Consider the following 27,951-nt stretch of genomic DNA (forward strand, 5'->3'; position numbering starts at 1 on the left):
CTCCCCCTACCCACCCCAGCCTCCTCAGCAGCAACCAGACGCCACTACCATATGCACCGGTGCCACTGCTCGCAGTGTTGCCTCAGTTGCTCGAGACTGTGGCCACGTGTGTGCGAGTTGCGTGTGAGTATTTCTGTGTTTGTCATCTAATTTTGACAAAGGTGTGGCTGAAAGCTATATTTGTGACAGTGTTTTTATTGTGCCTATCTGCAACTCAGCATCTCCACTATATGGTGAGTAGCAACATTCCTTTTCACAATATGGTTACACTCCATCCTGGATTTTCCATTGTTTGATTCTCTTTAACTCATTCCACAACCGAATGTTTCATACCCATGAAAGAATGAATGGAATAGGTATATAAATGAAGTCAACCATTGGTCAGTAACTGTCAGAATGTACCACAAGAGCCGCCTACAACCTATAGAAAAGCTAATTTACTCATTTGTTCCATAATCTCTATTCATAATAACAGTAGGGAATTTTAGAACAGAAGATTGTCACATAAATGAACAGATGGTTTTTCCAGATTTTTCAGTGTATAGGTTTCCTATAGCTTTTCATTTTCTGTAAATGTGAGTGATACTTATGGAAAGAGAAATAATTGTGCATTAAAAGGATTTTTTTTTAATGTCATACATTCACTTTTTTGTGATTTTCAGATTTTAATAATAAACATATTACTTACAGTGATAATGCCATATTGGTCAGATCAAGTAATACCAAATTCAAGTCTAAATCTGATATACAGTCTTCATTCATCACATATGTTGATCATTTCATAATATTGTACCTTTATCACAGACACATTTGCTTACAATTATGGAACATATGTTGTTCTTCGAGGATGAAACAACTTTTCTGTAAGAATCAATGTGTACTCCACAAACATCAGCTGTGTGATACCCATTTAACTGATTTGCAAGATTTGGAAGGTGTAAATATTACAGCCAAGAAAGATTTCTTGTTTCTTGATAACACAGATATATTTATCATTGTTCTTTACTGCCATGCTGTAAACAAACTACAAATGACTGGAGTGAAGACATGTGCTTGCTAAGTTGTATACAAGAAGACTGCATCTTTAAATCTTTAATGGGAAATCTAGGGCAAAAGCTGCCAGCTCAACAAAAACAAGCAAAACCTGTTATAACCCTGTACATAATACCTGAACATGTACCACAGCATCAGCTCGCTTGGCATGCTTCACCTCGAATATTCTGCCAACAGCATCCGAGTGGGCAAGACACCAGACACCACCTGCGGCAGGCCGTGTGACCTGTACACCTGGAATGGCATCTGCCGCCCCATCTACCGGCGCCCTCCTCTTTATAAGCACAGTGCAGCAGACACTCGCCCTCATATTGTGTTCATAATTAGTGTCAGCAACTGCTTATATCATACCTGGATTGTTTCTATGTTTGTGTCTCTGTTCTCAACTGTTGTTTGCTTGTGGAAGAAGAATAAATTGTGGTTCATTGTGGCTGTGCTGTTGTTTGTGTTGTACAATATAATACAAAAACAACGTAATGTGAGCAAACAATCAAAAAGACCCAAAGATGTGAGTACACCATCACCAACCAATCTATGGAATCGGTTAGAACTGTCCAATATCTAGGACAGTTTATTTTTTGGGGGATGGGAGGCAGTGATTGTGGGGGAGGGTGGATGATGGGGCTTTACATAGAAGAAGGGTAAGACAGGTGCAAACCTGAAATTTATTCAATAAATCCTAAAGTAATACAATTAACCACTAAAGGCAGGTGCTTATGATATTTTCTTTTTAGCAAGTTTCAGGTGTTGTATATCAATCTGGAGTCCTCACTATTTACTGTTGGCACAAGAAATTCAGATTGGTCATCACAAAACTGACCAATAAATGCTCAAGAAAGTGTATTGTGAGTTATAAGACTTTCCTAGGTGAGTTGAGAAATGCACACCTTATTTCATGAACTTTGTGGTAATATAATAATAATTCAGTTTATAAAGAGGCAAACTGACAGTCATGCTTCTTATGCATCCATTAGTCATGTAAGAGGAAATAAGGGAGGAGATGGTGAAATGTATTCGACAAACACTATGCCACACATTGTATGGTGGCCTGCAGAGTACTGGTGTAGCAGTAAATGTTTACTTATATCAAACGCAAAAAAACTGTTTACTTACCGTGATGGATTGCTGAGAACAAACTCAATGCTCTGCCACAGCTCTGGACACTGTGCCACTCTGTACCAGTGTGAACATACTGCCGCCACATGGCCAAGATCTTGGACTGGTAGCAGCCGAAACACCTGGAGGAGTATATCGCAGGGGGCATTTTCCCACGATCTTTGTGCAACCTGTGATACAATGCTCATCACTAAATTTCAACAGATTGATGAGAAATCCTTTATTATTAAATCCTTTTTTTAAGTTATCATGATATCTAGGATCTGGTCAGATTCAATGCATTTTCACTTGGAATGTCACGGCTTAAATAATGCACATAGGTACTGTTCTGTACCTCCCTTGATTTTCATTTCTCATACCAAGGTCTTTTTTGTCACACCAAGGTCTTTTTTGTAACAAAGAATAATAAAATGATTTTATATTATTAGAGCTACCTCCCATATATAAGATGTGTCTGCTTGTGTCTGTATATGTGCAGGTGTGTGTGTGTGTGTGTGTGTGTGTGTGTGTGTGTGTGTGTGTGTGTGTGCGCGCGCGCGAGTGTATACCTGACCCTTTTTCCCCCTAAGGTAAGTCTTTCCGCTCCTGGGATTGGAATGACTCCTTAACCTCTCCCTTGAAACCCACATCCTTTTGTCTTTCCCTCTCCTTCCCTCTTTCCTGATGAAGCAACCGTGGGTTGAGAAAGCTTGAAATCTGTGCGTGTGTTTGTGTGTTTTTTATTGTGTCTATCTACCAGCGCTTTATCGTTTGGTGTGTGTGTGTGTGTGTGTGTGTGTGTGTGTGTGTGTGTGTGTGTTTATAGCAATGAAAAATTTTAAAACATAATTGATCCAGGCTTTTCAGCCTAAGTGAGGACAGAAGTTTACAGCTGTTCACATTTACAGTTTTATTTTCTTTTTTGTTTCTTTTCTTTTTTTTTCTTTTTTGTAAGTGTCATGCATGCACATGATGAACTAAAATATAAAGTATCGTGGTTGCTGTAACAGTTCTACACTCTTATTTTAATTAGAAGTACTGCTGAAGGCACATATCTTACAATTTTGAAATATAGTCAGTTCCTAATAAATTAGTTTATTATAAGCAGCATTCATTATAGTCCATACTGCTAGGATAGAAATAAAATAACATCTATCAGATACTGAAGTGTCAGTTTACCTCCTTTAAATGCGTAATATGTTTCAGTCTAAAATGTGAGAGAGTTTTAGTCTTCTTTTGTGGTTCACTTCCAGTCGTATCAGCACTGGCAGATGTCTCAGTCTTACATCGTTTTGGTTTGCTAAACAATGAGGATGAATCTGGAATAAAGGAATATCACGTATAACAAACACATTCATTATGAATATTAAGAATGATTGATTAAAACACTTTGCACCTCAGAGGGCACTGGTAGGAGAAGAAAGAGAAAGAGAGAGAGAACTCTTGTGTGAGAAAGCATATGTGCATCCACACGTGCATGTGAATCCTACAATCATATACAAAACATGTGTTTTTAAAATGAAGCGTAATTATACTGTTACATCAGTAACAGTCTTCTTTTGGCAATTTATAAGGTCTGCTGAGGAATTTCTAGTTGTTGTTGTTGTTGTTGTTGTTGTTGTCATCTCCAGTCTGAAGACTGATTTGATACAGCTTTCAAATCCATGTTATCTATCTTGTGTGAGACTCTTCATCCCCGAATAACTACAGCAACCTACATCTTTCTGAATATGCCTACGTATTCATCTCTTGGTCTTCCCCCACGATTCTTACCACCTACAGTTCCCTACAATACGAAACTTGTGATCCCTGGACATCTAAGAATGTGTCCTATCAACTGATCCCTTGTTTTGGAATCTGTTGACCTTTTGGTCAAGTTGTGCCAAAAATTCCATCACCCCAATTCTAATTCAGTACTTCCTCATTAGTTATGTGATCAACCTATGTTATCTTCAGCATTCTTCTTTAGTACCACATTTCAAGAGCTTCTAACGTCCTTTTATCTAAACTGTTTAGCATCCATGTTTCATTTCCGTACATGGCTACACCCCCAGACAAACACCTTCATAAAAGACTTCCTAGTACTTAAATCTATATTCAATGTTAACAAATTTTTCTTCTTCAGAATCTTGAAATTGTTAGTCTACATTTTATATCCTCTCTACTTTGGCCATCAGTTATTTTGCTGCCCAAATAGCAAAACTCATCTTCTTCTTCAATTGTCTTGTTTCCTAATGTAATTCCCTTAGCATCACTGGATTTAATTCAACTATATTCCGTTACCCTTGTTCTGGTTTTATTGATGTTCATCTTATATCCTTCTTTCAAGACTGTCCATTCTGTTCAGCTTCTCTTCCAAGTCCTCTGCTATCTCTGCCAGAATTACAATGTCATTGGCAAACCTCAAAGTTGTTATTTCTTTTCCCTGGACTTCAATTCTCACTCCAAACTTTTCTTTGGTTTCCATAACTGCTTGTTCAACATACATATTGAATAACATAGGGGATAGGCTACAACTCTGTCTCACTCCCTTGTCAACTACTGCTTCCCTTTCATGCCAATCAACTCTTATAACTGTCATCTGGTTTCTGTACCAGTTGTAAATACATTGATTGATTGATTGGTTGATTGATTGATTGATTGAGAGAGTATGGGACCAAACAGTGAGGTCATCAGTCCTGCAATTCCAAAGGGGTTACATAAGAAAGATAGTCTGCTAAAATGAATGGATTCAGTCAGAGGAGTCAAATTATAAAAGAATGAACATTAAACACACACAGTATAAGCATAAAAGGTGAGACCAAATCTAAAAACTGGAAAAAGGGGGGGAGGGGGGGGGGGCAGTCATGGGGTCACATACTGTGAAGACTGCAAAAGGAGCCCCAATCACAACCAACCTGCCCCAGCTCTAAGACTAAAGGAGAACCACTTTCACATAGGAAACTGAGGACCAGGTCAACCATCCGTGGATCATGCGCTAATGTTAAATTTAGGAAGCAGGAAGACTATACTTAACACGAAGGGTCGAAAGAAGGGGACATGCCACCAATATGTAAGATATCGTCAGTGGTGCCATAACCACATTCTACATCTACATCTACATCTACATCTACATTCATACTCCGCAAGCCACCCAACGGTGTGTGGCGGAGGGCACTTTACGACTGTCTGAAAGCCTCCGTGCGCGCTCTAATCTCTCTAATTTTACATTCGTGATCTCCTCGGGAGGTATAAGTAGGGGGAAGCAATATACTCGATACCTCATCCAGAAACGCACCCTCTCGAAACCTGGCGAGCAAGCTACACCGCGATGCAGAGCGCCTCTCTTCCAGAGTCTGCCACTTGAGTTTGCTAAACATCTCCGTAACGCTATCACGGTTACCAAATAACCCTGTGACGAAACGCGCCGCTCTTCTTTGGATCTTCTCTATCTCCTCCGTCAACCCGATCTGGTACGGATCCCACACTGATGAGCAATACTCAGGTATAGGTCGAACGAGTGTTTTGTAAGCCACCTCCTTTGTTGATGGACTACATTTTCTAAGCACTCTCCCAATGAATCTCAACCTGGCACCCGCCTTACCAACAATTAATTTTATATGATCATTCCACTTCAAATCGTTCCGCACGCATACTCCCAGATATTTTACAGAAGTAACTGCTACCAGTGTTTGTTCCGCTATCATATAATCATACAATAAAGGATCCTTCTTTCTATGTATTCGCAATACATTACATTTGTCTATGTTAAGGGACAGTTGCCACTCCCTGCACCACGTGCCTATCCGCTGCAGATCTTCCTGCATTTCGCTACAATTTTCTAATGCTGCAACTTCTCTGTATACTACAGCATCATCCGCGAAAAGCCGCATGGAACTTCCGACACTATCTACTAGGTCATTTATATATATTGTGAAAAGCAATGGTCCCATAACACTCCCCTGTGGCATGCCAGAGGTTATTTTAACGTCTGTAGCTGTCTCTCCATTGATAACCACATGCTGTGTTCTGTTTGCTAAAAACTCTTCAATCCAGCCACACAGCTGGTCTGATATTCCGTAGGCTCTTACTTTGTTTATCAGGCGACAGTGCGGAACTGTATCGAACGCCTTCCGGAAGTCAAGAAAAATAGCATCTACCTGGGAGCCTGTATCTAATATTTTCTGGGTCTCATGAACAAATAACGCGAGTTGGGTCTCACACGATCGCTGTTTCTGGAATCCATGTTGATTCCTACATAGTAGATTCTGGGTTTCCAAAAACGACATGATACTCGAGCAAAAAACATGTTCTAAAATTCTACAACAGATCGACGTCAGAGATATAGGTCTATAGTTTTGCGCATCTGCTTGACGACCCTTCTTGAAGACTGGGACTACCTGTGCTCTTTTCCAATCATTGGGAACCCTCCGTTCCTCTAGAGACTTGCGGTACACGGCTGTTAGAAGGGGGGCAAGTTCTTTCGCGTACTCTGTGTAGAATCGAATTGGTATCCCGTCAGGTCCAGTGGACTTTCCTCTGTTGAGTGATTTCAGTTGATTTTCTATTCCTTGTACACTTATTTCGATGTCAGCCATTTTTTCGTTTGTGCGAGGATTTAGAGAAGGAACTGCAGTGCGGTCTTCCTCTGTGAAACAGCTTTGGAAAAAGGTGTTTAGTATTTCAGCTTTACGTGTGTCGTCCTCTGTTTCAATGCCATCATCATCCCTGAGTGTCTGGATCTGTTGTTTCGAGCCACTTACTGATTTAACGTAAGACCAGAACTTCCTAGGATTTTCTGTCAAGTCGGTACATAGAATTTTACTTTCGAATTCACTGAACGCTTCTCGCATAGCCCTCCTTACGCTAACTTTGACATCGCTTAGCTTCTGTTTGTCTGAGAGGTTTTGGCTGCGTTTAAACTTGGAGTGAAGCTCTCTTTGCTTTCGCAGTAGTTTCCTAACTTTGTTGTTGTACCACGGTGGGTTTTTCCCGTCCCTCACAGTTTTACTCGGCACGTACCTGTCTAAAACGCATTTTACGATTGCCTTGAACTTTTTCCATAAACACTCAACATTGTCAGTGTCGGAACAGAAATTTTCGTTTTGATCTGTTAGGTAGTCTGAAATCTGCCTTCTATTACTCTTGCTAAACAGATAAACCTTCCTCCCTTTTTTTATATTCCTATTAACTTCCATATTCAGGGATGCTACAACGGCCTTATGATCACTGATTCCCTGTTCTGCACTTACGGAGTCGAAAAGTTCGGGTCTATTTGTTATCAGTAGGTCCAAGATGTTATCTCCACGAGTCGGTTCTCTGTTTAATTGCTCGAGGTAATTTTCGGATAGTGCACTCAGTATAATGTCACTTGATGCTCTGTCCCTACCACCCGTCCTAAACATCTGAGTGTCCCAGTCTATATCTGGTAAATTGAAATCTCCACCTAAGACTATAACATGCTGAGGAAATTTATGTGAAATGTATTCCAAGTTTTCTCTCAGTTGTTCTGCCACTAACGCTGCTGAGTCGGGAGGTCGGTAAAAGGAGCCAATTATTAACCCAGCTCGGTTGTTGAGTGTAGCCTCCACCCATAATAATTCACAGGAACTATCCACTTCTACTTCACTACAGGGGGCAGGTCGTTATGTAGGAGTAAACAATGGGTGAACTGGGTATGGCCAATGTGTAAACGACATAAAACAGTGGACACCTTCTGAGAGGGATGGAAAGAAGTGCCCCAAACTGCAGTAGACTCCTTAATTGGGTGGAGATTATTACTATGAGCAGTAGTGCTCCAGATAGCATTTCACTGTTGGTCAAAGAGAGATTTGACGTAGATCCGCATATCTGCAGCTGGAATCGTGAAAGGAAAATGGGGTTAAGTATCTGATTCTCTAGCCAAACGGTCAGCCAATTCATTCCCTGGGATTCCCACATAACTTGGGACCCAGAGAAAGACGACTGAACAGGCGGCACGCTCAAGGGCCGAGAGAAGGACATGGATGGCAGAGACTAGGGATGATGAGAGTAGCATCGATTGATAGCCTGAAGGCTGCTCATGGAGTCGGAACAAATGGACATATGTCCCCAGAGAGGAAACACAGCACTCCCAGCATTCCTTTTTATTCTGCTTAATAATGTAACGAGCCTTAGCACAAAGACACTTAAAAGTGAGGAGATTGGTCTAGGAGGGGTGTCGCTTAAATCACTGCAGTGCCTGTCGGCATTCCTCGACAGCAACTGCGACGTCCTCGGTCCACCACAGTACCAGCCGATGACGAGGGGGCCCAGTGGATAGGGGGACAGCAGTGAAAGCAGCATGAAGAAGAGCAGCAGAGATGCCTTGCACGACTACATCAATGGAATTAGAGAGGGAGGTGTCAAAGCGGACAGCAGACATGTATAAAGGCCAATGTGGGGGCCTGTCTGACTGCTGGGAGCAGGGGAACGATAGTGTCACTGGGGAGTTGTCACTGTCACAAAGGTCATCATGGGATGACCAATGTAGGGAAGCCACGAGGGCAGGGGAGGAGATCATGAGATCGATAGCAGAGAAGGTGCCATGAGCGGCACTGAACTGGGTAGGGGAACCATAATTGAGGAGACACAAATTGAAGTCCATGATAAGTTGGTCGATTAGGATACCCCGACCTGTTGATGTGACACTCGCCCACAGTGAATGGTGGGCACTGAAATCCCCAAGGAGGAGAAACGGGGGTGGGAGTTGTTCAATTAAGGTAGATAGTGCAACATAAGCAAGTGGCCTACCTGGAGGGAGGTAGACACTGCAAATGTTGATTGCCAGAGTCGTTTGCACTCTAACCGCTATCACTTCCCAGGTGGTAGATAGGGGGGGGGGGGGGGGTCAAGTCACCAAGAACATCGGAGTGAACCAAAACGCAGACCCCACCAGATGCTACCCCAGGGCCAGCACAGTTCCGACAGAACGCCCAATAACCACGTAAAGTGGGAGAGTGGTCATTATGGAAATGCGTTTCTTGGAGAACAAGACAGAACGCAGAATATGAGGAGACTAGACGTTGCATTTCCAGTAGGTGACAATAGTAGCCATTGCAGTTCCACTGGATGATCGTGTGGCACGAGTCCAAGGTAGGCATGAAGGAGCCGAGGAGTATGTCAGGCCACTTTGTCAGTAGTTGTCACTGACAAGGACAGGGTGACATTCATAAATAAAATGTCAGATTCAGGTGCGAGAGGGGAGTTGGCACCTCCGGGGGCACCAGGCCGCCTCGTCTTGGGATTTATGTTTCTTCTTCTTCTCTTTCTAAGGTGGAGGAGGACAGGACACAGGGGAAGTAGAGGCGTCTGCAAGATAGGGAACCAAAAGAGTGGGCGATCTTGAGGCCCACAGATGGTGCGCCTCGTGGCTGAGTGGTGGTAACATCCTTCTGGCCTGAGAGACGCAGGGGAGAGGGTTCCTGGGAGGGAGCCCGATCACCGGCAGATGCCAAAGACAGGGGGCACCTCTTCAGCCGGGATGGGGGAGGGGGGGGCGACTCCCTGATAGGAGGTCGTGGGAACGGCATGGGAGGAGGAGGGTAGAGTGGGGCTGGGCTGGGGTAAGGATGAGGGGGGGGGAGGAGGAGGAGGAGGAGGAAGTAACAGAGGCAACAGTTGAAGGCAGTGACACCGGATGGAGTATCTCATACTTTTAGCGAGCTTCAGTGTAAGACAGGCGATCCAGGGACTTATATTCTTTAATCTTCTTTTCTCTCTTGTAAGCCGGGCAATCCAGTGATCGAGGAGAGTGGCAGTCCACACAATTAACACACACACGCGGCGGAACACAAGGGCTTCCCTCGCAGATGGGGTGGCCACAGTCACCACACAATGGGATCGCCGTACAGCGGGAAGACATATGCCCGCACCGAAAGCACCGCATAGATGGAGGGATTTACGGCTTCACGTCACATCTGTTGCACATAACCTTGACCTTCTCTGGGAGGGTATCCCCCTCAAAAACCAGGATTAAGGCGCCAGTATCAGTGTGGTTGTCTTTGCGACTCTTCTGCACACGTCGGACCAAATGAACGCCACGCCGCTCCAGATTAGCCCAGAGTTACTCATCAGTAGGGTGAGGTCCCTTTGAAAAATAACTCCGTGGATCATATTCAGAGAATGGTGAGGAGTGATAGACACTGGGACATTACCAAGACAATCACAGGCATGAAGAGCTGCGGATTGGGTGGCAGAAGAAGCTTTGACCAACTGGGAGCCCGACCGCATCTTACTAATAGACTCCACTTCACCAAACCTGGCTTCGATATTTTCCATGAAAAACAATGGCTTTTTGGCAGTGATTGTGTCCCCATATGTCTTAGTACAGACGAGGTAACAGTGAAAAGGTTTCAGCCCAAGATGGCTAGCCTGGCCCTCCTCCCATGGTGTAGACAGAGAGAGGAAGGCTGCCGGGTCATACAAGACGGCATTTAAGGATTCTTCACCATTCGAAGGGACGGCCATGTGAGATTTTTGCAGCTTGATACGCTTCATGTGCCAAGCATCTGCCTTGATACCACCCACTCTGAACAGAGCTCTCCCCATGGGCACCACCCAGCCACAGCAAGGGCCGTCTGGCACGGCAGCCGTTACCGGGAGTTCTGATGCTCCGAGAAGACAAGCAACCACTCCTTGGCATACACAGTGAGAGAATAGCTCAGGTATCAGTAGTGTGATCCCTGTGTTGTCAGGGGGCTCAGCCATGTGGGTACATAACAGCCCCACCACACGGACTGGCTACATGTACTCGTGACCTAGCAGGTTGGAAGGGGGCTACGGTGGGGAGGGGAGAGGAATCCACACTGTAGATGCTAGGGAGGGAGTTCTTCCCCATATGGCTCACACTAAAAACAGGAAATTTTGAAGTGGAGGTCAAACCTCAAGTGGGGACCGAAACACCAAAAGGGTGAAAGGACAGACAAAAGGAACAAAATTGCAACCAATACAGGAAACCAGGGGAATAGCCAGGTCGACATAAAGCAGAACACAGAGAGGGAAAGCAGGTGGCAATGGGGAAGGAGCATGGACAGGGAGGGAGGGAGCAGGGAGAAGGAAAAGCATTTAGTGAATGGAAAATGAGCTGCAATAGCTCGGGGCCCTATGTGCGCCACGCACGAACTCACGAAAGAACCGTCAGCCGCCTGGGGGGATGTTGTAAATAGCATTTCATTCCCAATATGTTATACCTGCTACCTTCAGAATTTCAAAGAGAATATACCAATCAACATTGTCAAAAGCTTTCTCCAAGTCCACAAATGCTATAAACCTATGTTTGCCTTTCCTTAACCTACCTTCTAAGGTAAGTTGTAGGCTCAGTATTGCCTTGCGTGTTCCTTCATTTCTCCAGATTCCAAACTGATCTTCCCAGAAGTCTGCTTCTAACAGTTTTTCCATTCTTCTGGAATTTGTTACAGTACTGGAACATAACTAATTGGTTATTAGGAGATTTAGCTGTATTCTCAATGTTTGAAGCCAGGGTTCTGGTTTTCCTATAAACAGGTAATTCAGCTCGTCAGTGGCTCGGGTGAAGCACTGGCCAGCTGCATCGCCAACATATGCCGCCAACCTCTGATTTCTTATAATGCAACCCTCATCACAATTCACAGTGTGAGGAATATCTAACAAGTACAGGAGTGTTGATATGAAGGAGTCACACAGTTATAACTTCAGTGGCATTACCAGCTGAGTAGTTCCCTACAATTTGAGATATCTAATTCGGAATTTTTTATTCTTATTTTCTGTGCATATGAAAATACATTTCCATCATCAAGTGAAAAAACTGTGTGAAAATATAGCTCTTTTGTGCAGATTATGTGTGAGTTGGAAACACTGCTTAGTGATTATGATGTCAAAAGAAGGGGGGAAGGTTAAACTCGGTACCAGCACATAATAATCTTCTCGAGTAACACCAAAGAACACTCTCGAGCTTAGTAAACCGACGTGATGTGCGTGGCAGAGGGTACATTGCATTGTATCATTTATTAGGGTTTCTTCCCATTCCATTCAAATACAGAGTGCAGGAAGAAATAATTGTTCGAATGCCTCTTTGCATGCAGCAATTATTCTAATCTTATCTTCACAATCCCTTTGTGTGTGAAATGTAGGGGATCGTAGTATATTCCTGGAGTCATCTTTTAAAGCTTCCTCTTGAAACTTTATTTACAGACTTTCTCCAGAGAGTTTATATCTATCTTCAGAAGTCTGCTAGTTCAGATCCTTCAGCACTGACAGTCTCCCACAGATCACACAAACCTGTGACCATTCATGCAGCCCTTCTCTGTAAATGTTCAAAATCCCTTGTTAGTCTTATTTGGTATGGGTCCCACACACTTGAGCAATATTCTATAATCAGTCACGTGAGTGATTTATAAGCAATGTTCTTTGTAGACTGATTGCACTTCCCCAGGATTCTACCAATAAACCAAAGTCTACCATCTGGTTTACACCAACTTAACTTAGTGTCACCAATAGTCTGACATTCTCAACCCGTGTGACAATGGCCGGTTTAAGGCCCCTGCGACACAAGCGACCGCTGAGGGTACTTTGCTGAGAGCGGCATCAGAGGTGCCACAGTGCATGTAATTCGTATGCAGGGTGAGAAATTATTAGTAGCTACAACTGAAACAGGTGAAAGTATACGATAATACTCGTAGAAGCAGAAGTGTTTCAGTGGATGCGGAGAAGCCGATGATCCATCTGTGAGATAATTGAGAATGTGTGATTAATTGCTGCTACAGGCATCTGTAATGAAATATGGCCCTAGTTAGTGCAAAGGTATTTGAAATGCAAAGTTTTCAATGTCTTCATCTAACTGGACTGAAATTTCACCCAAGGTCGACCTCGAGAATACTGCTTCAGCAAATTACAGGTAACAAATTACTACACATTCGTACTCGTTACAGGAAGTGCTCCACGTGTCTTCGTCACATTTGGAGGCAAAACTGCAATCGTCTATGTAGTGAGTTTCCCCCACATCATCTCACAAATCTCGACAAGACTGTACAATCTGGTGTTCCAGTTCCTCTATCGTGTCAGTGGAAGCTCAGTACACTTCACTTTCGAGACAACCACAGACAGAAAAATCCAAAGGATTGAGGTTAGCTGATATTGGAGGCCAAGATACAGTACGTGCTCACATCCATTATATCAGACGCCCTGTTATATCCCATAGTGTATGTACCACATTCACCAACATTAAGTAAGTTAAGATCGGTTATGGTTGAAATTTGAGCCCAATTATGTGCGGAATTGACTGAAAATTTTCATTTCAAATACATTTGCACTAAGTACAACTATGTTTTATACATAAGTCAGTGGCGGTATGTAACCCCACATTCCCAGCTATCTTGTAGATGGCTCTGTGGACCCATGTTTACTGGAACATTCTTCCTTCTATCCATGAATATGTTCACCGTGTCAATGTTTGCTATGAAATGTATTCCACACTATATATAATAACAATTTTTTTCGCTAGAAGCTTTTAAAGATCTCAGGAATTACCTTAAAAGGAAAAAAATGGTTTCTTCTTTTAATGTTTAGCACTGGAAAAAGATTATTTTTGTTGCAGAGAAATGTCTGAGTAATTATTTTCAAAGCAAAACAACCCACTTCCACAAGCACTAAATTTGAATTAATTTTTAAGGATCTTATCAAGAGCACAATGAAAGGAAACTTATGTCTGAGGGAAGGTACCAAATGACAAGTTTCTCATGGTGAAGAACGTTCTCAACCTGGCCCTGTATCTGACACCATATATATGTTTGGGATATAGTCCACAGCACTTGCACACAATTTGGTAATCGAGATATCACCACTCCTCCCCTACTGATGAAGAATTCTTGCAAAGGTAGGATTTGAACAAACCATTTTCAGATTGAATGAAAAAACCAATTACACAACAGCAGAAGAAGCTGCCAGGTTTCTTTGTTTTAAGTTCTTCATTTTCATCCATACCATGAATTTGTCACATTTGCTTCTACTTTCTTAATATTTTAATGAGTGCTATGCCCACTCTCTGAGACAAACCTCGCCACGTGGGCAATTTGGAGTAGCTGAACTGACAGAAACTGAATGACACTGACTGGAGCTGACTGTTTTCTGATGACTGCAAACTGCAGCTAGCAAACTACAAAGGGTTTACTATCTCTACATCTATGAAAGCACAACTGATTATGGGGATTAACAACAGCATAAATAATATATGTGATAGTTTTTTAAATAATCTCATTTACCGATATGTTAGACATGTTAATAAACACAGTCAGCAGTAATTAGAACAAAATGAGTAGAATCAATGTTAATTTGATTTCTATAGACTCAATTACTTTCTTCAGCCACCCTCTTGAGAGTCTAAGAAACATGAACAGTACGATGATAATTATCAAAGAAAGAATTATAGACTACATGTTGCAAAAATGAAACCAACTATTTACCCATTTGGTAATTTATCGAAAAGTTTGTCACAGTGTGACACTACAGACTAAGCAAGAGAGAAAGATCCTTTGTATACATACCTCTCATGTTTGCTTCCTACTACTTGTAGTAATCACTTTATCTGTTTACAACAACAAATGAGACTCTTGAGTATTGAAGAAGACCCATAATTCCAAAATGCTGGTTCCAGCAGCTGCAAGATAACAGTGCGAGCTTCAGCACTTAGTGTATGTTGAAGCAGCACATTTCCTACAACAACAATACCACAGTACTAGAAGCAAAAATAATTGCGAACTCACTACACATTCATATCTAAGGTCTAGATGGAGATTTATATTCCAGTGTAAAAGTCTATAGTAGGTTGCATGTAGACATCAGGTAGGAAACTGATATCCTGATATTCTAAGTCAAAGTGAAACTGTGTTATTAGAAAGTCCTTCTATAATTTATGAGAATATTGGGGGTCAGGTACATGAATTTCACATCATGCTGATTTGCATTAAATAGGCTTTGAATCTGCCAGTGCATATATAGCTGACAGTGTATGTATACAGCTACATAATTGCTTTGCTTTAAATATTAGATAAAACCAACACCCGACACCCGAGTAGGGTAATAGGTTGAGTAGCATTATTTCCTCCATTTTTCACACACACACACACACACACACACACACACACACACACACACACACACACACACACACACACACACACACACACACACACACGAGTAGCATTATTTCCTCCATTTTTCACACACACACACACACACACACACACACACAGTAATCTACAGTTAACTATGTCTGCCAGTTCAGTTAGCTCTGTCAGTATATAAGGCAATTTTTTCTGCATGGGCTTTGATTATTTGAAAAGTAGCTAACACTGCTGTGAGCCTTAATGATCAAAATTATAACCAGATAGAAGTAAAGAATATAAGCTGAATTTAGGTGTCGGGGATGAACCTATCCGACTGGAAAATAACATCAATTACTGGTAAAAGAATGGGTTCCCAGAATTACACACAGATACTTCTCGTGTCTAGTTATTACTGGATCCTAAAGAAAATTTTGAGCTAGAAAATTAATTATTATTTTTCTTGTGAAAAACAAGTCTGTCTCAAAACTAGTGAGTTTCACATGATATCTTAAAAATAGTAGATCCAGATAAAGATGTAGATTGCATACTCCTAGATCTCAAACTTTGACACAACCACATTTTTCTGCTTGTGTCTGTATGTGTGGATGGATATGTGTGTGTGTGCGCGCGAGTGTATACCTGTCCTTTTTTCCCCCTAAGGTAAGTCTTTCCGCTCCCGGGATTGGAATGACTCCTTACCCTCTCCCTTAAAACCCACATCCTTTCGTCTTTCCCTCTCCTTCCCTCTTTCCTGATGAGGCAACAGTTTGTTGCGAAAGCTTGAATTTTGTGTGTATATTTGTGTTTGTTTGTGTGTCTATCGACCTGCCAGCGCTTTTGTTTGGTAAGTCTCATCATCTTTCTTTTTAGATATATTTTTTACTGGAAAGCAAGATATGATCTTACAGTGCACATTGTCACCTAATGACAAGGTTTGCCTGCACAAGATGTCATCTGGAGATCTGGCATACACCGTGACATCATTTGGACATTCGACCACTGGTGTGTGTAACACAGGACACTGAATGTCTGCTTCATTGTGGTCAGCCGTGGTCAACTACAGCAGTTGATGATTGCTGCCTACTAATAACTATGGCTCATAAGTATCCCAAGACTCCAAGGAGAATGCAACAGAACTGCACATTGCCTTTTCATTTATAGTGTACATTTCTTATTGTGCCAACATCAATATCATCAGAACAATATTTTGAAAAATTACAAAGTATAAGAATAGTTGGTGTCTTCATATCCTTACTTAATCAATAACTTACAAATTATAGAATTTTAAGTTAAACCAATCACTTTTTGGGAACAGTAAACAATTGGTCTAGAAAGTTAACTTGGTTGTTGCTTCTCAGGCTTCAATTTTGACACACATTTTCCTGTACGATAATGACATTACGACATCTTCGAATCCCAATATCTCCTGCATTAATTTATTTTGAGTAAAAACAATCACACCACAATGTTCCTGGTTGGATACACTTTACCTGTAATAATAAGAATATGAAATCCTTGACCAAATGTGAAAGTTGATAAATTTGTGTACCGGTACACTTATGCTGCAGCCACGATTCTGTATTTATGATGATGAGATAACTACTGGCGCGTGTAGCGTGTTAGATGTTTAATCCAAACACATCTCATTTGAGTGTGCCAACCAACAGTGTGCAGCTGTGTACACACGGATAATTTGACCTCTAGGCGTCCATTAGCAACAACAGTACAAACCATCCAGGGCTGTGGTGTGTCAAGAACACCCAGAATGTAACGCCAAGCAGAAATATGTAAACAAAATTACAGTTTATAGAGAAAAAATAAAAGCTTTGAAGTTTACCGATAACACGGAAATTCTGAGAAGTGGTGAAGGGCTTGTGAAAGCAGTTGAATGGAACAGACCGTGTCTTTTAAAGAGGTTATTACACGAATATTGACAAAAATAGGACAAACATAAAGGAATGTAACCAAATTGTACCAAGTGATGCTGACAGAATTATGCAGGGACTTCAGAAAGTAAGTTACAGATGTAATACCACACAAAGGACACGGGACGATGACAGTGGTGCACTGTGAGAAGAGAGTACACGTTTCCTGTTTCCCTGCCACGATACAGATAACACCTACTCACTCGTCACACTGTGTGAGTGGAACAGTGTGGTAACTGGAAACGTACTCCAAAGTTGAAGTATGCGAGTCAGTGCAGTTCTTGTGCGCAAAATGTCTAAATTACATACGAGTTCACCGTGAAATTCTGGCAGAATACGGACCAAATATAAAGTTCCATCATGCCACACTGAAATGGAGCCAAAAATTTGACCGAGATGTACAGACGTCCACCATATAGTCCCGATCTCACACCGTGTGATTTCCATCTTCTCGGCAAGCTGCGAGGACAATTGGGGAAGAGTGGTTTTCCAATGACAAGGACATTCACACAGTCGTTTTAGAATGCCTCCGTGACCACCGAGCGGAGGTCTGTCGCCGAGGAATCAAAACCTTCGGTAGAACTTAGTGATTATTGTTTACAGGGAGTTGGCGGCTATGTTGAAAAATAGTATAATGTGTATGTGTCACTTTGAAGTGTGGTGCAGCATTCAATAAAAGTTACTTATAAGGCAATAATAATATCTAACTTACTTTTTAAGTATCCTCGAAGATTAGGAAATGAGACACTAAAACATAGATGAGTTTGCTATTTGGGCAGCAGGATAACTGATGTTTGCGAAAGTAGACTGGTAATAGTAAGGTCTTTAGCTGAGTGTGCTAGAAGGAATGCCTCATCTTGCCAATCTGCAAAGTTTGACCGCATGAGTAAGAAAGCACAGCAGATGGAAGAGACACGCACTGTGACGAATCTGAGTGGCATACAGTTTGATGATATAACCTTAAAGGTATTCAGCAAGGGTCTCAACTTTGCTACGACCCCTAGAAACGTACCCATTTCAGGTTTCGTCAGTGCAGTAGAGCAAGTTGCAGCCACACTTCCACCTAATGTGGCAGAGGAAGTCCGCCGAGAGACCTGCAGGGCCCTCACCATGGCCAGGCCGCCGAAATCGAACATCACAACCGAGGAGAGGCTAAAGGGAACTCCACTGTCATCTTGCAGCGGGTGGATTATGATGAGAAAGTACGCCAACTTCTGGAGGACCCTGCATACAGAATTCTGGAGTGTGACTCCACGGACAAGTTGGCCAAGAAGACTAGTGCTCTCTTGAAGGAAACAGGGATGCCCGATAAGATCATCAGACAACTACGGGAAAAAGCGCCAGTGCCACCTAGACTGTATGGTCTGCCTAAAATACACAAGGAGGGCGTGCCCCTACGTCCAATTGTCAGTAATATTGGGGCACCTACGTACACAACAGCCAAGTACTTGAAAGGTCTCCTGTCTCCATATGTGGGGAAATGTATTCACCACATCCGCAACTCAGAAGATTTCCTGCAAGGCCTCAAGCAACTGCACATCACAGATTCGGACATCATGGTTAGTTTTGATGTGGTATCGCTGTTCACCAGGGTCCCACTGAAGTACTCACTAGAACTGATTGCAGAGAAATTTGACGGTGCTCTGTTGGACCTGTTCAGTCATACACTGACATCCACGTATTTCCTGTACAGAAACCAATATTACGAGCAAACTGAAGGTGTAGCTATGGGCAGCCCACTGTCCCCTGTGGTTGCCAACATGTTTATGGAGAGTTTTGAGGAGAGGGCACATTTAAACCCACATGCTTCTTTAGGTATGTGGATGACACCTTCGTGATCTGGCCACATGGGATGGACAGGCTCAATGAGTTTCTCGAACATCTTAACTCATGCCACCCTAATATCGAGTTCACCATGGAACTGGAGAAGAATGGCCAGCTGCCATTTCTGGATGTACTAGTCCAGAGGAAATCAGATGGATCAATTGGCCACAGTGTGTACCGAAAACCAACACACACTGATTTATATCTGCAGGCCAGCAGCTGTCACCCCCTGCACAGAAGAATGGGGTTCTGAACACTTTGGTACACAGAGCATGGGCCCTGTCAGACCAAGAGAATCTACCTATAGAGCTAGAACATCTCAAAACAGTTTTCTCCAAGAATGGATACACGGACAGACAAATTGAGAGGGCACTCCAACCAGCTACTATACCACAGGTTCCTGAAGAAGACCAAGATGAAGCAAAGAAGGTGGCATATCTGCCCTATGCTGGCTCTATTTCTGCCAGAATCGGTAGGATCCTCCGTAAACACAATATCAAGTGTGTTTTCTGTCCATCCAACAAGATCGGGGGACTGCTGGGGAGTGTCAAAGACGACCTGGGATTACGAAAACCAGGGATTTACAATATACCTTGTCAATGTGGCATGTCCTACATTGGCCAGACGACAAGAACTGTGGAGATCAGGTGCAAAGAACATCAGAGGCACACTAGATTAAGACAGGTGACTAAGTCAGCCATTGCTGAACACTGTCTAGAACTAGATCATGCCATGAAGTATGAGGATACCAAGATTCTAGCACAAACACCCAGATTTTGGGACAGTGTTATAAGAGAATCGATAGAAATTAAAATGGCTGACGGTCTTATGAACCGTGACACAGGGTACCAGCTGAGCAGAGCCTGGGATCCGGCTCTGGAATTGTTAAAGGAGCAACGGGGCCAGCTGCAACACTACACAAACAGAAAAACCAGAGACATGGAGATGGAAAACGAGCCCCTGACGGACTGCCAGGCGCACCAGACCGAAGATGGAACACTCAGAAGTGGGACTGGTGGGCGCGGACCGTAGAGGGAATATCCAGAGCCGCAGTGGACGAAAAACGGAGCGGCAACGCTTCAACAGGTCGTGGTGAGCGGGCGCGGACCGCAGGGGGAACGCTTGGTACCCCAGACCGTAGATGAAACCCCCAGGAGCGGGTTTGGTGGGCGCGGACCGCAGAGGGAACACCTAGAACCGCAGCGGACCGAAAACGGAGCAGCAGCGCTCCAGCAGGTCGCAGGGAATGGGCGCGGACCACAGAGGAAGCGCCTGCAGCCGTTGGTGGAGGGGGAAGGCCATAGGCATAAATACTGGACCAGGTCCACTCGAGGAGCAGTCTCAGATCGCACCTGATGAAGGTTATGAGCTACGTGACCGAAATATCGTGCAAGTACGACGCTGATATCCGGCAGAACACCCGACAACCCAAGATGTCATTAGACCGCCGGGAAAGCCTGAAGAGTTACAGTAAGGAAAGTGTTTCTGATACAGAGTAATTTGTTAACATCGAATCTCGACTGAAGCCTTTTCTGAAGGAACGTTCAAATTATCGAAAGTTATGCTCGGACGGCAGATTTGTACGAGGATGGCAAATAAAATTGGTTGTACGATACGGTAAGTGCCTTAAATATTGCTGGGAATTATGTAGAAAAGTAGTTTAAAACACAGTCTTTCGTGTAAAAATAAAATTGCTAAGAAAAGTCTACTTGTTTCATTTGTATCTCAAATAGTACTTTTTTTCAAAAATAAAAAATAAATAAATTAATTAAATTAAAAAAAATCATATGTGTGCGAGATCTTATGAGACTTAACTGCTAAGGTCATAATTCCCTAAGCTTACACACTACTTAACCTCAATTATCCTAAGGACAAAAACACACACACACATGCCCGAGGGAGGACTTGAACCTCCGCCGGGACCAGCCGCACAGTCCATGACTGCAGCGCCCTTGACCGCTCGTCTAATTCTGCGCGGCTTTAAAAAAAAAAATCTCATACTTTCTCGGAGCTTGATGAGGCTACGGAAACAGAAAGATTCGGAGAAAATTCATATGCTGTAAGGTAGACGGCTTCACTTAGAAGATGTGAGTATAATTAAAATAATTTTGTGGTGCTCAACGGCCTAGTGTAAGTCTTTCAATCGGACGACATTTCGGCGACTTGGGAGTCGTCATCGTACGTTAGTTATCAATACGGGGAAAGGGGACCTGCAGTTTAACGTCGAACCGGAACCACGTGTCGTTGTTGGTGAGAGGTAAAGGCTAAGTTAAAAGGAGACTGAGCAGGCTTCGACCTGGCGACCTTCCGTCTGCAAGTACGCGCTGTACCAGCAGACCGTCAGGTCGCTAGACGGTGTCGCACCAAATACATATCTGGTGACGATGTTCATATAAATCAGCTGCAACGAATGCCAAAGAGCGGAATCTATTTATTTGTTAATCCTGGGGAACTAGCGGAGAAAAAGAGACTTTTACAGGATATACTCCTGAATACCGTTCGAATATTTCGGATGCTACACAATAACGGTTGATTAGTTTTTCCATAAACGGCCTTGCCGCAATGGATACAACGGTTCCCGTCAGATCACCGAAGTTAAGCGCTGTCGGGCGTTGCCGGCATTTGGATGGGTGACCATCCGAGCCGCAACGTGCTGTTGCCATTTTTCGGGGTGCACTCAGCCTCGTAATGCCAATTGAGGAGCTACTCGACCGAATAGTAGCGGCTCCGGTCAAAGAAAACCATCATAACGACCGGGAGAGCGGTGTGCTGACCACACGTCCCTCCTACCCGCATCCTCAGCTGAGGATGATACGGCGGTCGGATGGTCCCGATGGGCCACTTGTGGCCTGAAGACGGAGTGCTAGTTTTTCCATAAGTTTAATAAACACAACAGACACACATAACAGAGACTTTCGTCATCACTAATATGTTTTCCTTCACTATTTACAGCAGTCTGCTAATCCTGCGGCAACTTTTCGATTACGGGACTGTAGAAATCACGTGGTTTCGAGTTGAAGAACTCGTCGACCCATGTTCGGAGCGCGTTTGCATCCGGAAAGGAAGTTCCTGGGAGGTTGGTGGAGGGGAAAAAGTGAAAATCTCAGGGCGCAAGATTAGGTGGATAAGGTGGGTGCGAGCGGGCACCATCGCGGGGTAGCATCGCTTCACACAGTCTTTCTGGTCGTTGTTCTCGGACTGCGTCTGCAAGACGCCTGAGTTGTTGACAATAAATGTCAGCTATGATGGTTACACCTCGGGGAAGCAATTCGTAGTACGCCATACCGTCGATGTTGTGTTTGTACGGGGAGTTGCTGCTTTGTTTGGGCTCAATAATTCCTTTCTTTTCCTTACGTTAGCATAAAGAGGCCATTTTTCGTCACATGATGGAAACAGTCGGTGTTGTTCACGAACCAACTGATAATGAGCAGGCAGAGATCCACATACGGCCGGCCACAGGCTGATTTTTGTGATTTTGTCTCAGGGCATGCGGTACCCACACAGCCAATTTTTTAACCTTCTCTGTTCCATGCAACGTCGCACGATGGCGGAATGATTATGTTCATCACAATTGCCAGTTCTCGAGTACAATGACGTGGATCAATGCGTATTAATGATTTTACAGGCTCTTCATTAAACCCCGAAGTTCTTCCTGAACGTTATTACTTATGACTTGAGCATTATCTTTTACACTGCGCTACAGTAAACAAAAGTTACCCTGAAAATACAGTATTTATTACAACATCCGAGGGTTTTATTGCACGTTTTGTTTAGGTGGCCCAATGATAGCTACCTTTTCTTGTAGTCACTGCCACGTGTAGATGTAGACGTAGACAATTAACGCGTCACTGACACCCTATTTTTGCTGCAAGTAATTATTCTAGAAGGGAGGCAGCAAATGGCTCTGAGCACTATGGGACTTAACTGCTGTGGTCATCAGTCCCCTAGAACTTAGAACTACTTAAACCTAACTAACCTAAGGACATCACACACATCCATGCCCGAGGCTGGATTCGAACCTGCGACCGTAGCGGTCACGCGTGCTACAGACTGTAGCGCCTAGAACCGCACGGCCACTCCGGCCGGCGGAGGCAGCAAAGCCACTATCACTAGCTAATAGAGGCAACGGCATTCTCAGCGTTGAATCGTGCAGATTCTGCTGCAACATTTTATAATCCCGTCGGCAATCCTTCCCAGCAACACCAGCTTTTCTGAATTGCGCAGGTGGGAACTTTCCCTGCAATGTCGTAGCGAATGATTGCGCTTTACCAGAAGCAGGATGGCGGGTGGAAGTCTTGCGTACAAGTGCTAAACTCTGTGTACACGTAGTTTAGCACTTGTACTCAAGACTTCCACCCGCCATCCGCCGCCGCCTGGTTTCACAGGTAGCTCTGCCTTTGGTGGGATAGGTGATGTTAGTGACTGGACTGGAGTAGGTGCTGGTGGGAGGATGTACGAGCAGGTCTTGCACCTAGGTCTCTTACAGGGGTATGAACCATGAGGTAAGGGATTGGGAGCAGGGTTTGTGTAAGGGTGGACGAGTATATTGTGCATGTTCCTGTTGTGCCTATCTGCGACTCAGCATGTCCGCTATATGGTGAGTGGAAACTTTCCTTCTCATAGTATTGTTACATTCCATCCCGGATTTTCGATTGTTTGATTGTTGATTGCATTCTCGAAACACAGAATGCAGTGTGTCAGTCTAAACGGGGAGCCACCCACACAGGTATCTAATCCCTACATCTAAACTTCACAAGTGACCTTACGGTGTGTGGCCAGTATGTCTTTATGTGAAGCACGTCGTGCTAGTCTGGATTGATGCAGTGATACCAGTGGCCAAAATCAGAGTGTGCAGAGGCATTGCTCCTTGCCACACCTGACACCCATTCTGCGTGGCGCCCTAGACATCTGGCCGCAAAGGAACCAGGCTGCAGCCAGCTCAGCCCTACACTGCAGACGACGCGGAACTTGGCGACCCCAAAACTCCGTGGTGAGAGCACTGGAGGACGTCAGCAACACACCGGCCAGGTCGCCCTCTTCGTGCAGTCACCGTGCCACGTGCCACGTATCTGTACACGAGGCGGCTCTTTAGGCCAGCACACCAACTCCGGAAAACCTTCCTCTCTAATCGCCCGTCCTTTCCCGCCATTAACGAAACCGACTCTCGCTCGTTCCTTGCCACTGCAGGCGTGCTCGAAGGCTCCGTCCTCTCTGCTCTCCTCCATCTCTTCTACTCGGACGATATGCTCAAATCACCTACAACAGTCCACCTGCTTCGATATGCTGACGGTACCGCATCCCTCGCTCTCTGTTATACACTCCGGAAATCCCAATGATCCCTCTAAATCCACCTCCATCAGTTTACTCCCTGCCGTAACCGACGGGTCCTCAATATCAAACCCTCCAAATCGAAGGCAATAATTATGGAATGCACTACCTGCACCTTCTGTTTCCACGAGCTCTACCTTGCCATTTATGGCCGTCCTATACAGCTAACTAATACACTAAAATATCTGACTAAAAATCGAGCAGCAGTTAACGTTAAAACCACACCTACTAACTATCCATCGGAAAGCCCACAAGAGACCAGAACTACTAAATGGCAGAACTTGGGGATTGCACCCCTCCATTCCACTCTGTCAGGGCTTCTTCTCCCTCCCCTCCCCACCTTAGCCTCTTTTTTCCCCCCCATCTGCCTTTCTTTCCTCATCCTCCTTTTTCCAACAACTATTAGTCTCACCAGTTCCCCCCTCTCGTCCACACCTTCTGTCCCAGGAGCCATTCCTACCCCCACCACTGCTATGCTCTAGTCCTCCATCCTTACGCCACCTTTCTCACCGGCCAACCTTTTCCCCTCCAACAACAGACTCCCTATACCAGGGCCGGTCCTTCCAGTGTGTTAGTGGCAGGAAAGTGCTTCTTTTAAATATCAGTGTCTTGGCACCATGTTTTAAATTTTTTAAATTGCACTTATTGTGTTTCATTTTACATTTTTTATTGCTGTTTTTAACTTCCAGTGCAAGAAGTCATGTCTCTAGTATATCTACAAACTTCCATTTTATTTTTCACCTTCAAAAAGTTTTAAATTCAATATAAATATCTCCTCTGTTTGTTTGTTTTCCGTCCCATCTAATTCTTTATTGCCATTTGGTTGAAGAGCGGGATGCCTGTACCTCTGACATTCCCCCCCACAACCTACATGTCGCCCGGGCGAATCAAATAACGATCAAGACAAAAAAAAGCACCGAAGATTAATTCCGTCGCAGACAACAACCTGAAATCTCCAATACGCTTCGCTTTGCCAAGGACAGGGCCATCGACTTACGGACAGCACGCTGCCTTCTCAGCTAAGTGATCAGCGTCATGCTCGTTGAAACTTGGTACAATAGTATACTGTTGTTCTTTTAGCTGATAAGACAGTGTCAGAAAGAAAGTTTCCATCCTTGCTGGACTTTGATATTCCATTACTGTTGGCTCTCAGTACTTCTTCAGCGAAGTACAGCGTAAGAATTGTTAGCTGCTTATTCCTTTTGTCTGAAGCTTGGTTTTCGATATTGGTTGTAAACCTGAAGTGAGAAACGTGTTCCGTTTTAACCTAAAGTTGTTAGATCTCCGAGTCTCCGTGGCTACAGAAACTTAATTCACTGTTTTCAACTTATAGCTCTTCAGACTTTAAGACTGTGTTCACTGAAACGTACCTTGCGATTCTGTAAGTCTAAATGGCTCTGTTATTTACGAACCACCATTTATTTTGTTACTGAAGAACCATCCTTTCCTTTGCTTCGTTGTGGAGAAGAATTGTCTTTTGTTTGTTCCCTATACCCGGGCTGTTTAACATGTGCCTGCCAGCAGCAGACACTTCACGTTTTGTACATTAACCATACTGTGCTAGACTATTTATGCACCGAAAATCAGAACGGTACAGTTTTCTGACGATATAACGGTGTCTGCCGAAAGTGAAAACTTATTATGTCGAGTGCTTAATGAAAGGGACACATGCTAACTGATCACTGTAACACACTGAGGGGACAGACGTCACGGGACACCTCTTAATATCGTGTCGAACGACCTCCTGCCCGGCCGAGAGCAGCAGCTCGACGTGGCGTGCGATCGAGTCACTGGAAGCCCCCTGCAGATATATCGAGCCACGCTGCCGCAGTAGCCGTCCATAATTGCGAAAAAGTTCTCGGTGCAGGATTTTGCTGCCGAACTGACCTCTCGATTATGTCCCATACATGTCGGGAGATCTAGCTGGCCAAATCATTTGTTCGAAATCTTCAGAATGTTCTTGAAATCAGTAGTGGCCCAGTGGCATAACTTCGTTGTTTGGGAACGTGAAGCCTATGAATCGGTGCAAAATGGTCCCCAAGTATCGAACCTTACCACTGCCAGTGAACGGTCGGTTCAGTTGGTCCAGAGGACCCGGTTCATCCCAGGTACACGCAGACTACACCACTATGGAGCCACCAGCAGCTCGCACAGTGCCTTGTTGACAGCTCGGTTCCGTGGCTTCTTGGGATCTGCGCCACACACGAAACCCACCAACAGCTCTTACCACTGAAGTTGGGACTCATCCGACCAGACGCCTAGGGCCCAACGGATCTGGTCGCGAGCCCAGGAGAGACGTTCCACGCGATGTCGTGCTGTTAGCAAAAACACCCGCGTCCGTCGTCCGCTGTCATAGCCCTTTAACGCCAAATTTCGACGCTCCGTCCTAACGGATAGGTTCGTCGTAGGTCCCACATTGACTTCTGCTGTTATTTCACGCAGTTCTGCTTGTCTGTTAGCACTGACGACTCTATGAAAACGCTGCTGCTTTCGGTCGTTAAGTGAAGGCCGTCGTATTCCCGGCACACTCCTGACACTGTGGATATCGGAATACTGAATTCCGTAACGATTTCCGAAATGGAATGTCCCATGCATCTAGCGGCGGCGTTCATAGCGTGTTCATTCCCGTGGTACGGCCATTATCACGTTGGAAGCCTCACCACGCGAATCATCTGGGTACAAGTGACAGTTCCGCCAATACATTGCCCTTATACTTTGTGTTGGCGATATTACCGCCGCATGTGCGTTTATCGCTATTTCATGACTTTTGTCGCCTCAGTGTATGCACATGAACAACAAGAAAATTAACGTAAAGGAATGCGCAGTAGGTGGAAATGCAGCACAGCTATACGTTTGGACAATAAACTATCGAAAACGTGAACGAATTCTCCCATCTTGGAAGTACAACAGGCAAAGAAAGAATAGCATAGTAATATAAAAGACAATGTTAGTTCCTACCTCAGTTAGTTCGAATATAACGCAATTATGTATGAGCAAGTGTCACCCACAACTGTTGTTGTTGTTGTTGTTGTCTTCACTTTGCAGAGTGGTTTGACACAGCTCTGCGCGTTACTCTGTCCTGCGCAAGCCTCTTCATCTCCGAGAAACTACTGCAAGTTACATTCGTCTGAATCTACTAACTGTTTTCATCTGTTTGCCTCCATCTACATTTTCTATCCCTCACACTTTCTTCTATTGCCAAACTGATCATTCGCCGATGCCTCTGAATACGTTCAATCGATGAATCCATTCTTCTAATCAGGTTATGCTATAAATACCTTTTTTTCACTTCTACTCAGTACCTCCTCGTTAGTTATTCGATCTATTCCTCAAATCTTCAGCATTCGTCTGTAGAACCATATTTCAGAAGCATCTCTTCTCTTTCTGAAGTGCCGATCGACCACGTTTCACTTCCATACAAGACTACACCCCAGACAATTACTTTCAGAGAAGACTACCAAAACTTACATTTGTATATGATGTTGACAAATTTCTCTTTTTCGGAAATTCTTTTCTTCTTATTGCTGGTGTACATTTTATATCCTGTCTACATCGGTTATCTTCAGTCACTTTGCTCCTCAAATGACAAAACTCTTCAACTACTTTAAATTCATTGCCTAACCTAACTCCCTCGGCATCGCCTGATTTAG

The 27,951-nt window shown here is 43.9% G+C and overlaps 1 protein-coding gene across 3 annotated transcripts in view; it reads right to left on the reverse strand.

Annotated features, from left to right (window-relative positions):
• Positions 1-27,951, reverse strand: part of LOC126203790 (F-box/LRR-repeat protein 3-like) — a 347,594-nt gene that overhangs the window by 24,693 nt on the left and 294,950 nt on the right. For 2 of the 3 annotated variants that reach the window (XM_049938160.1, XM_049938157.1), the window contains 3 exons: positions 14,664-14,832; positions 3,328-3,467; positions 2,167-2,339 (listed from right to left, as the gene is read on the reverse strand). In XM_049938160.1, coding sequence (XP_049794117.1) covers positions 2,167-2,339; positions 3,328-3,467; positions 14,664-14,670 — 320 coding nt within the window. In that variant the 5' untranslated portion in view covers positions 14,671-14,832. The remainder of the gene's footprint in view (positions 1-2,166; positions 2,340-3,327; positions 3,468-14,663; positions 14,833-27,951) is intronic. The other variant, XM_049938158.1, reaches the window with a different exon arrangement.

This window comes from Schistocerca nitens, chromosome 9, assembly GCF_023898315.1.
Source record: "Schistocerca nitens isolate TAMUIC-IGC-003100 chromosome 9, iqSchNite1.1, whole genome shotgun sequence".
Taxonomy (NCBI): Eukaryota; Metazoa; Arthropoda; class Insecta; order Orthoptera; family Acrididae; genus Schistocerca; species Schistocerca nitens.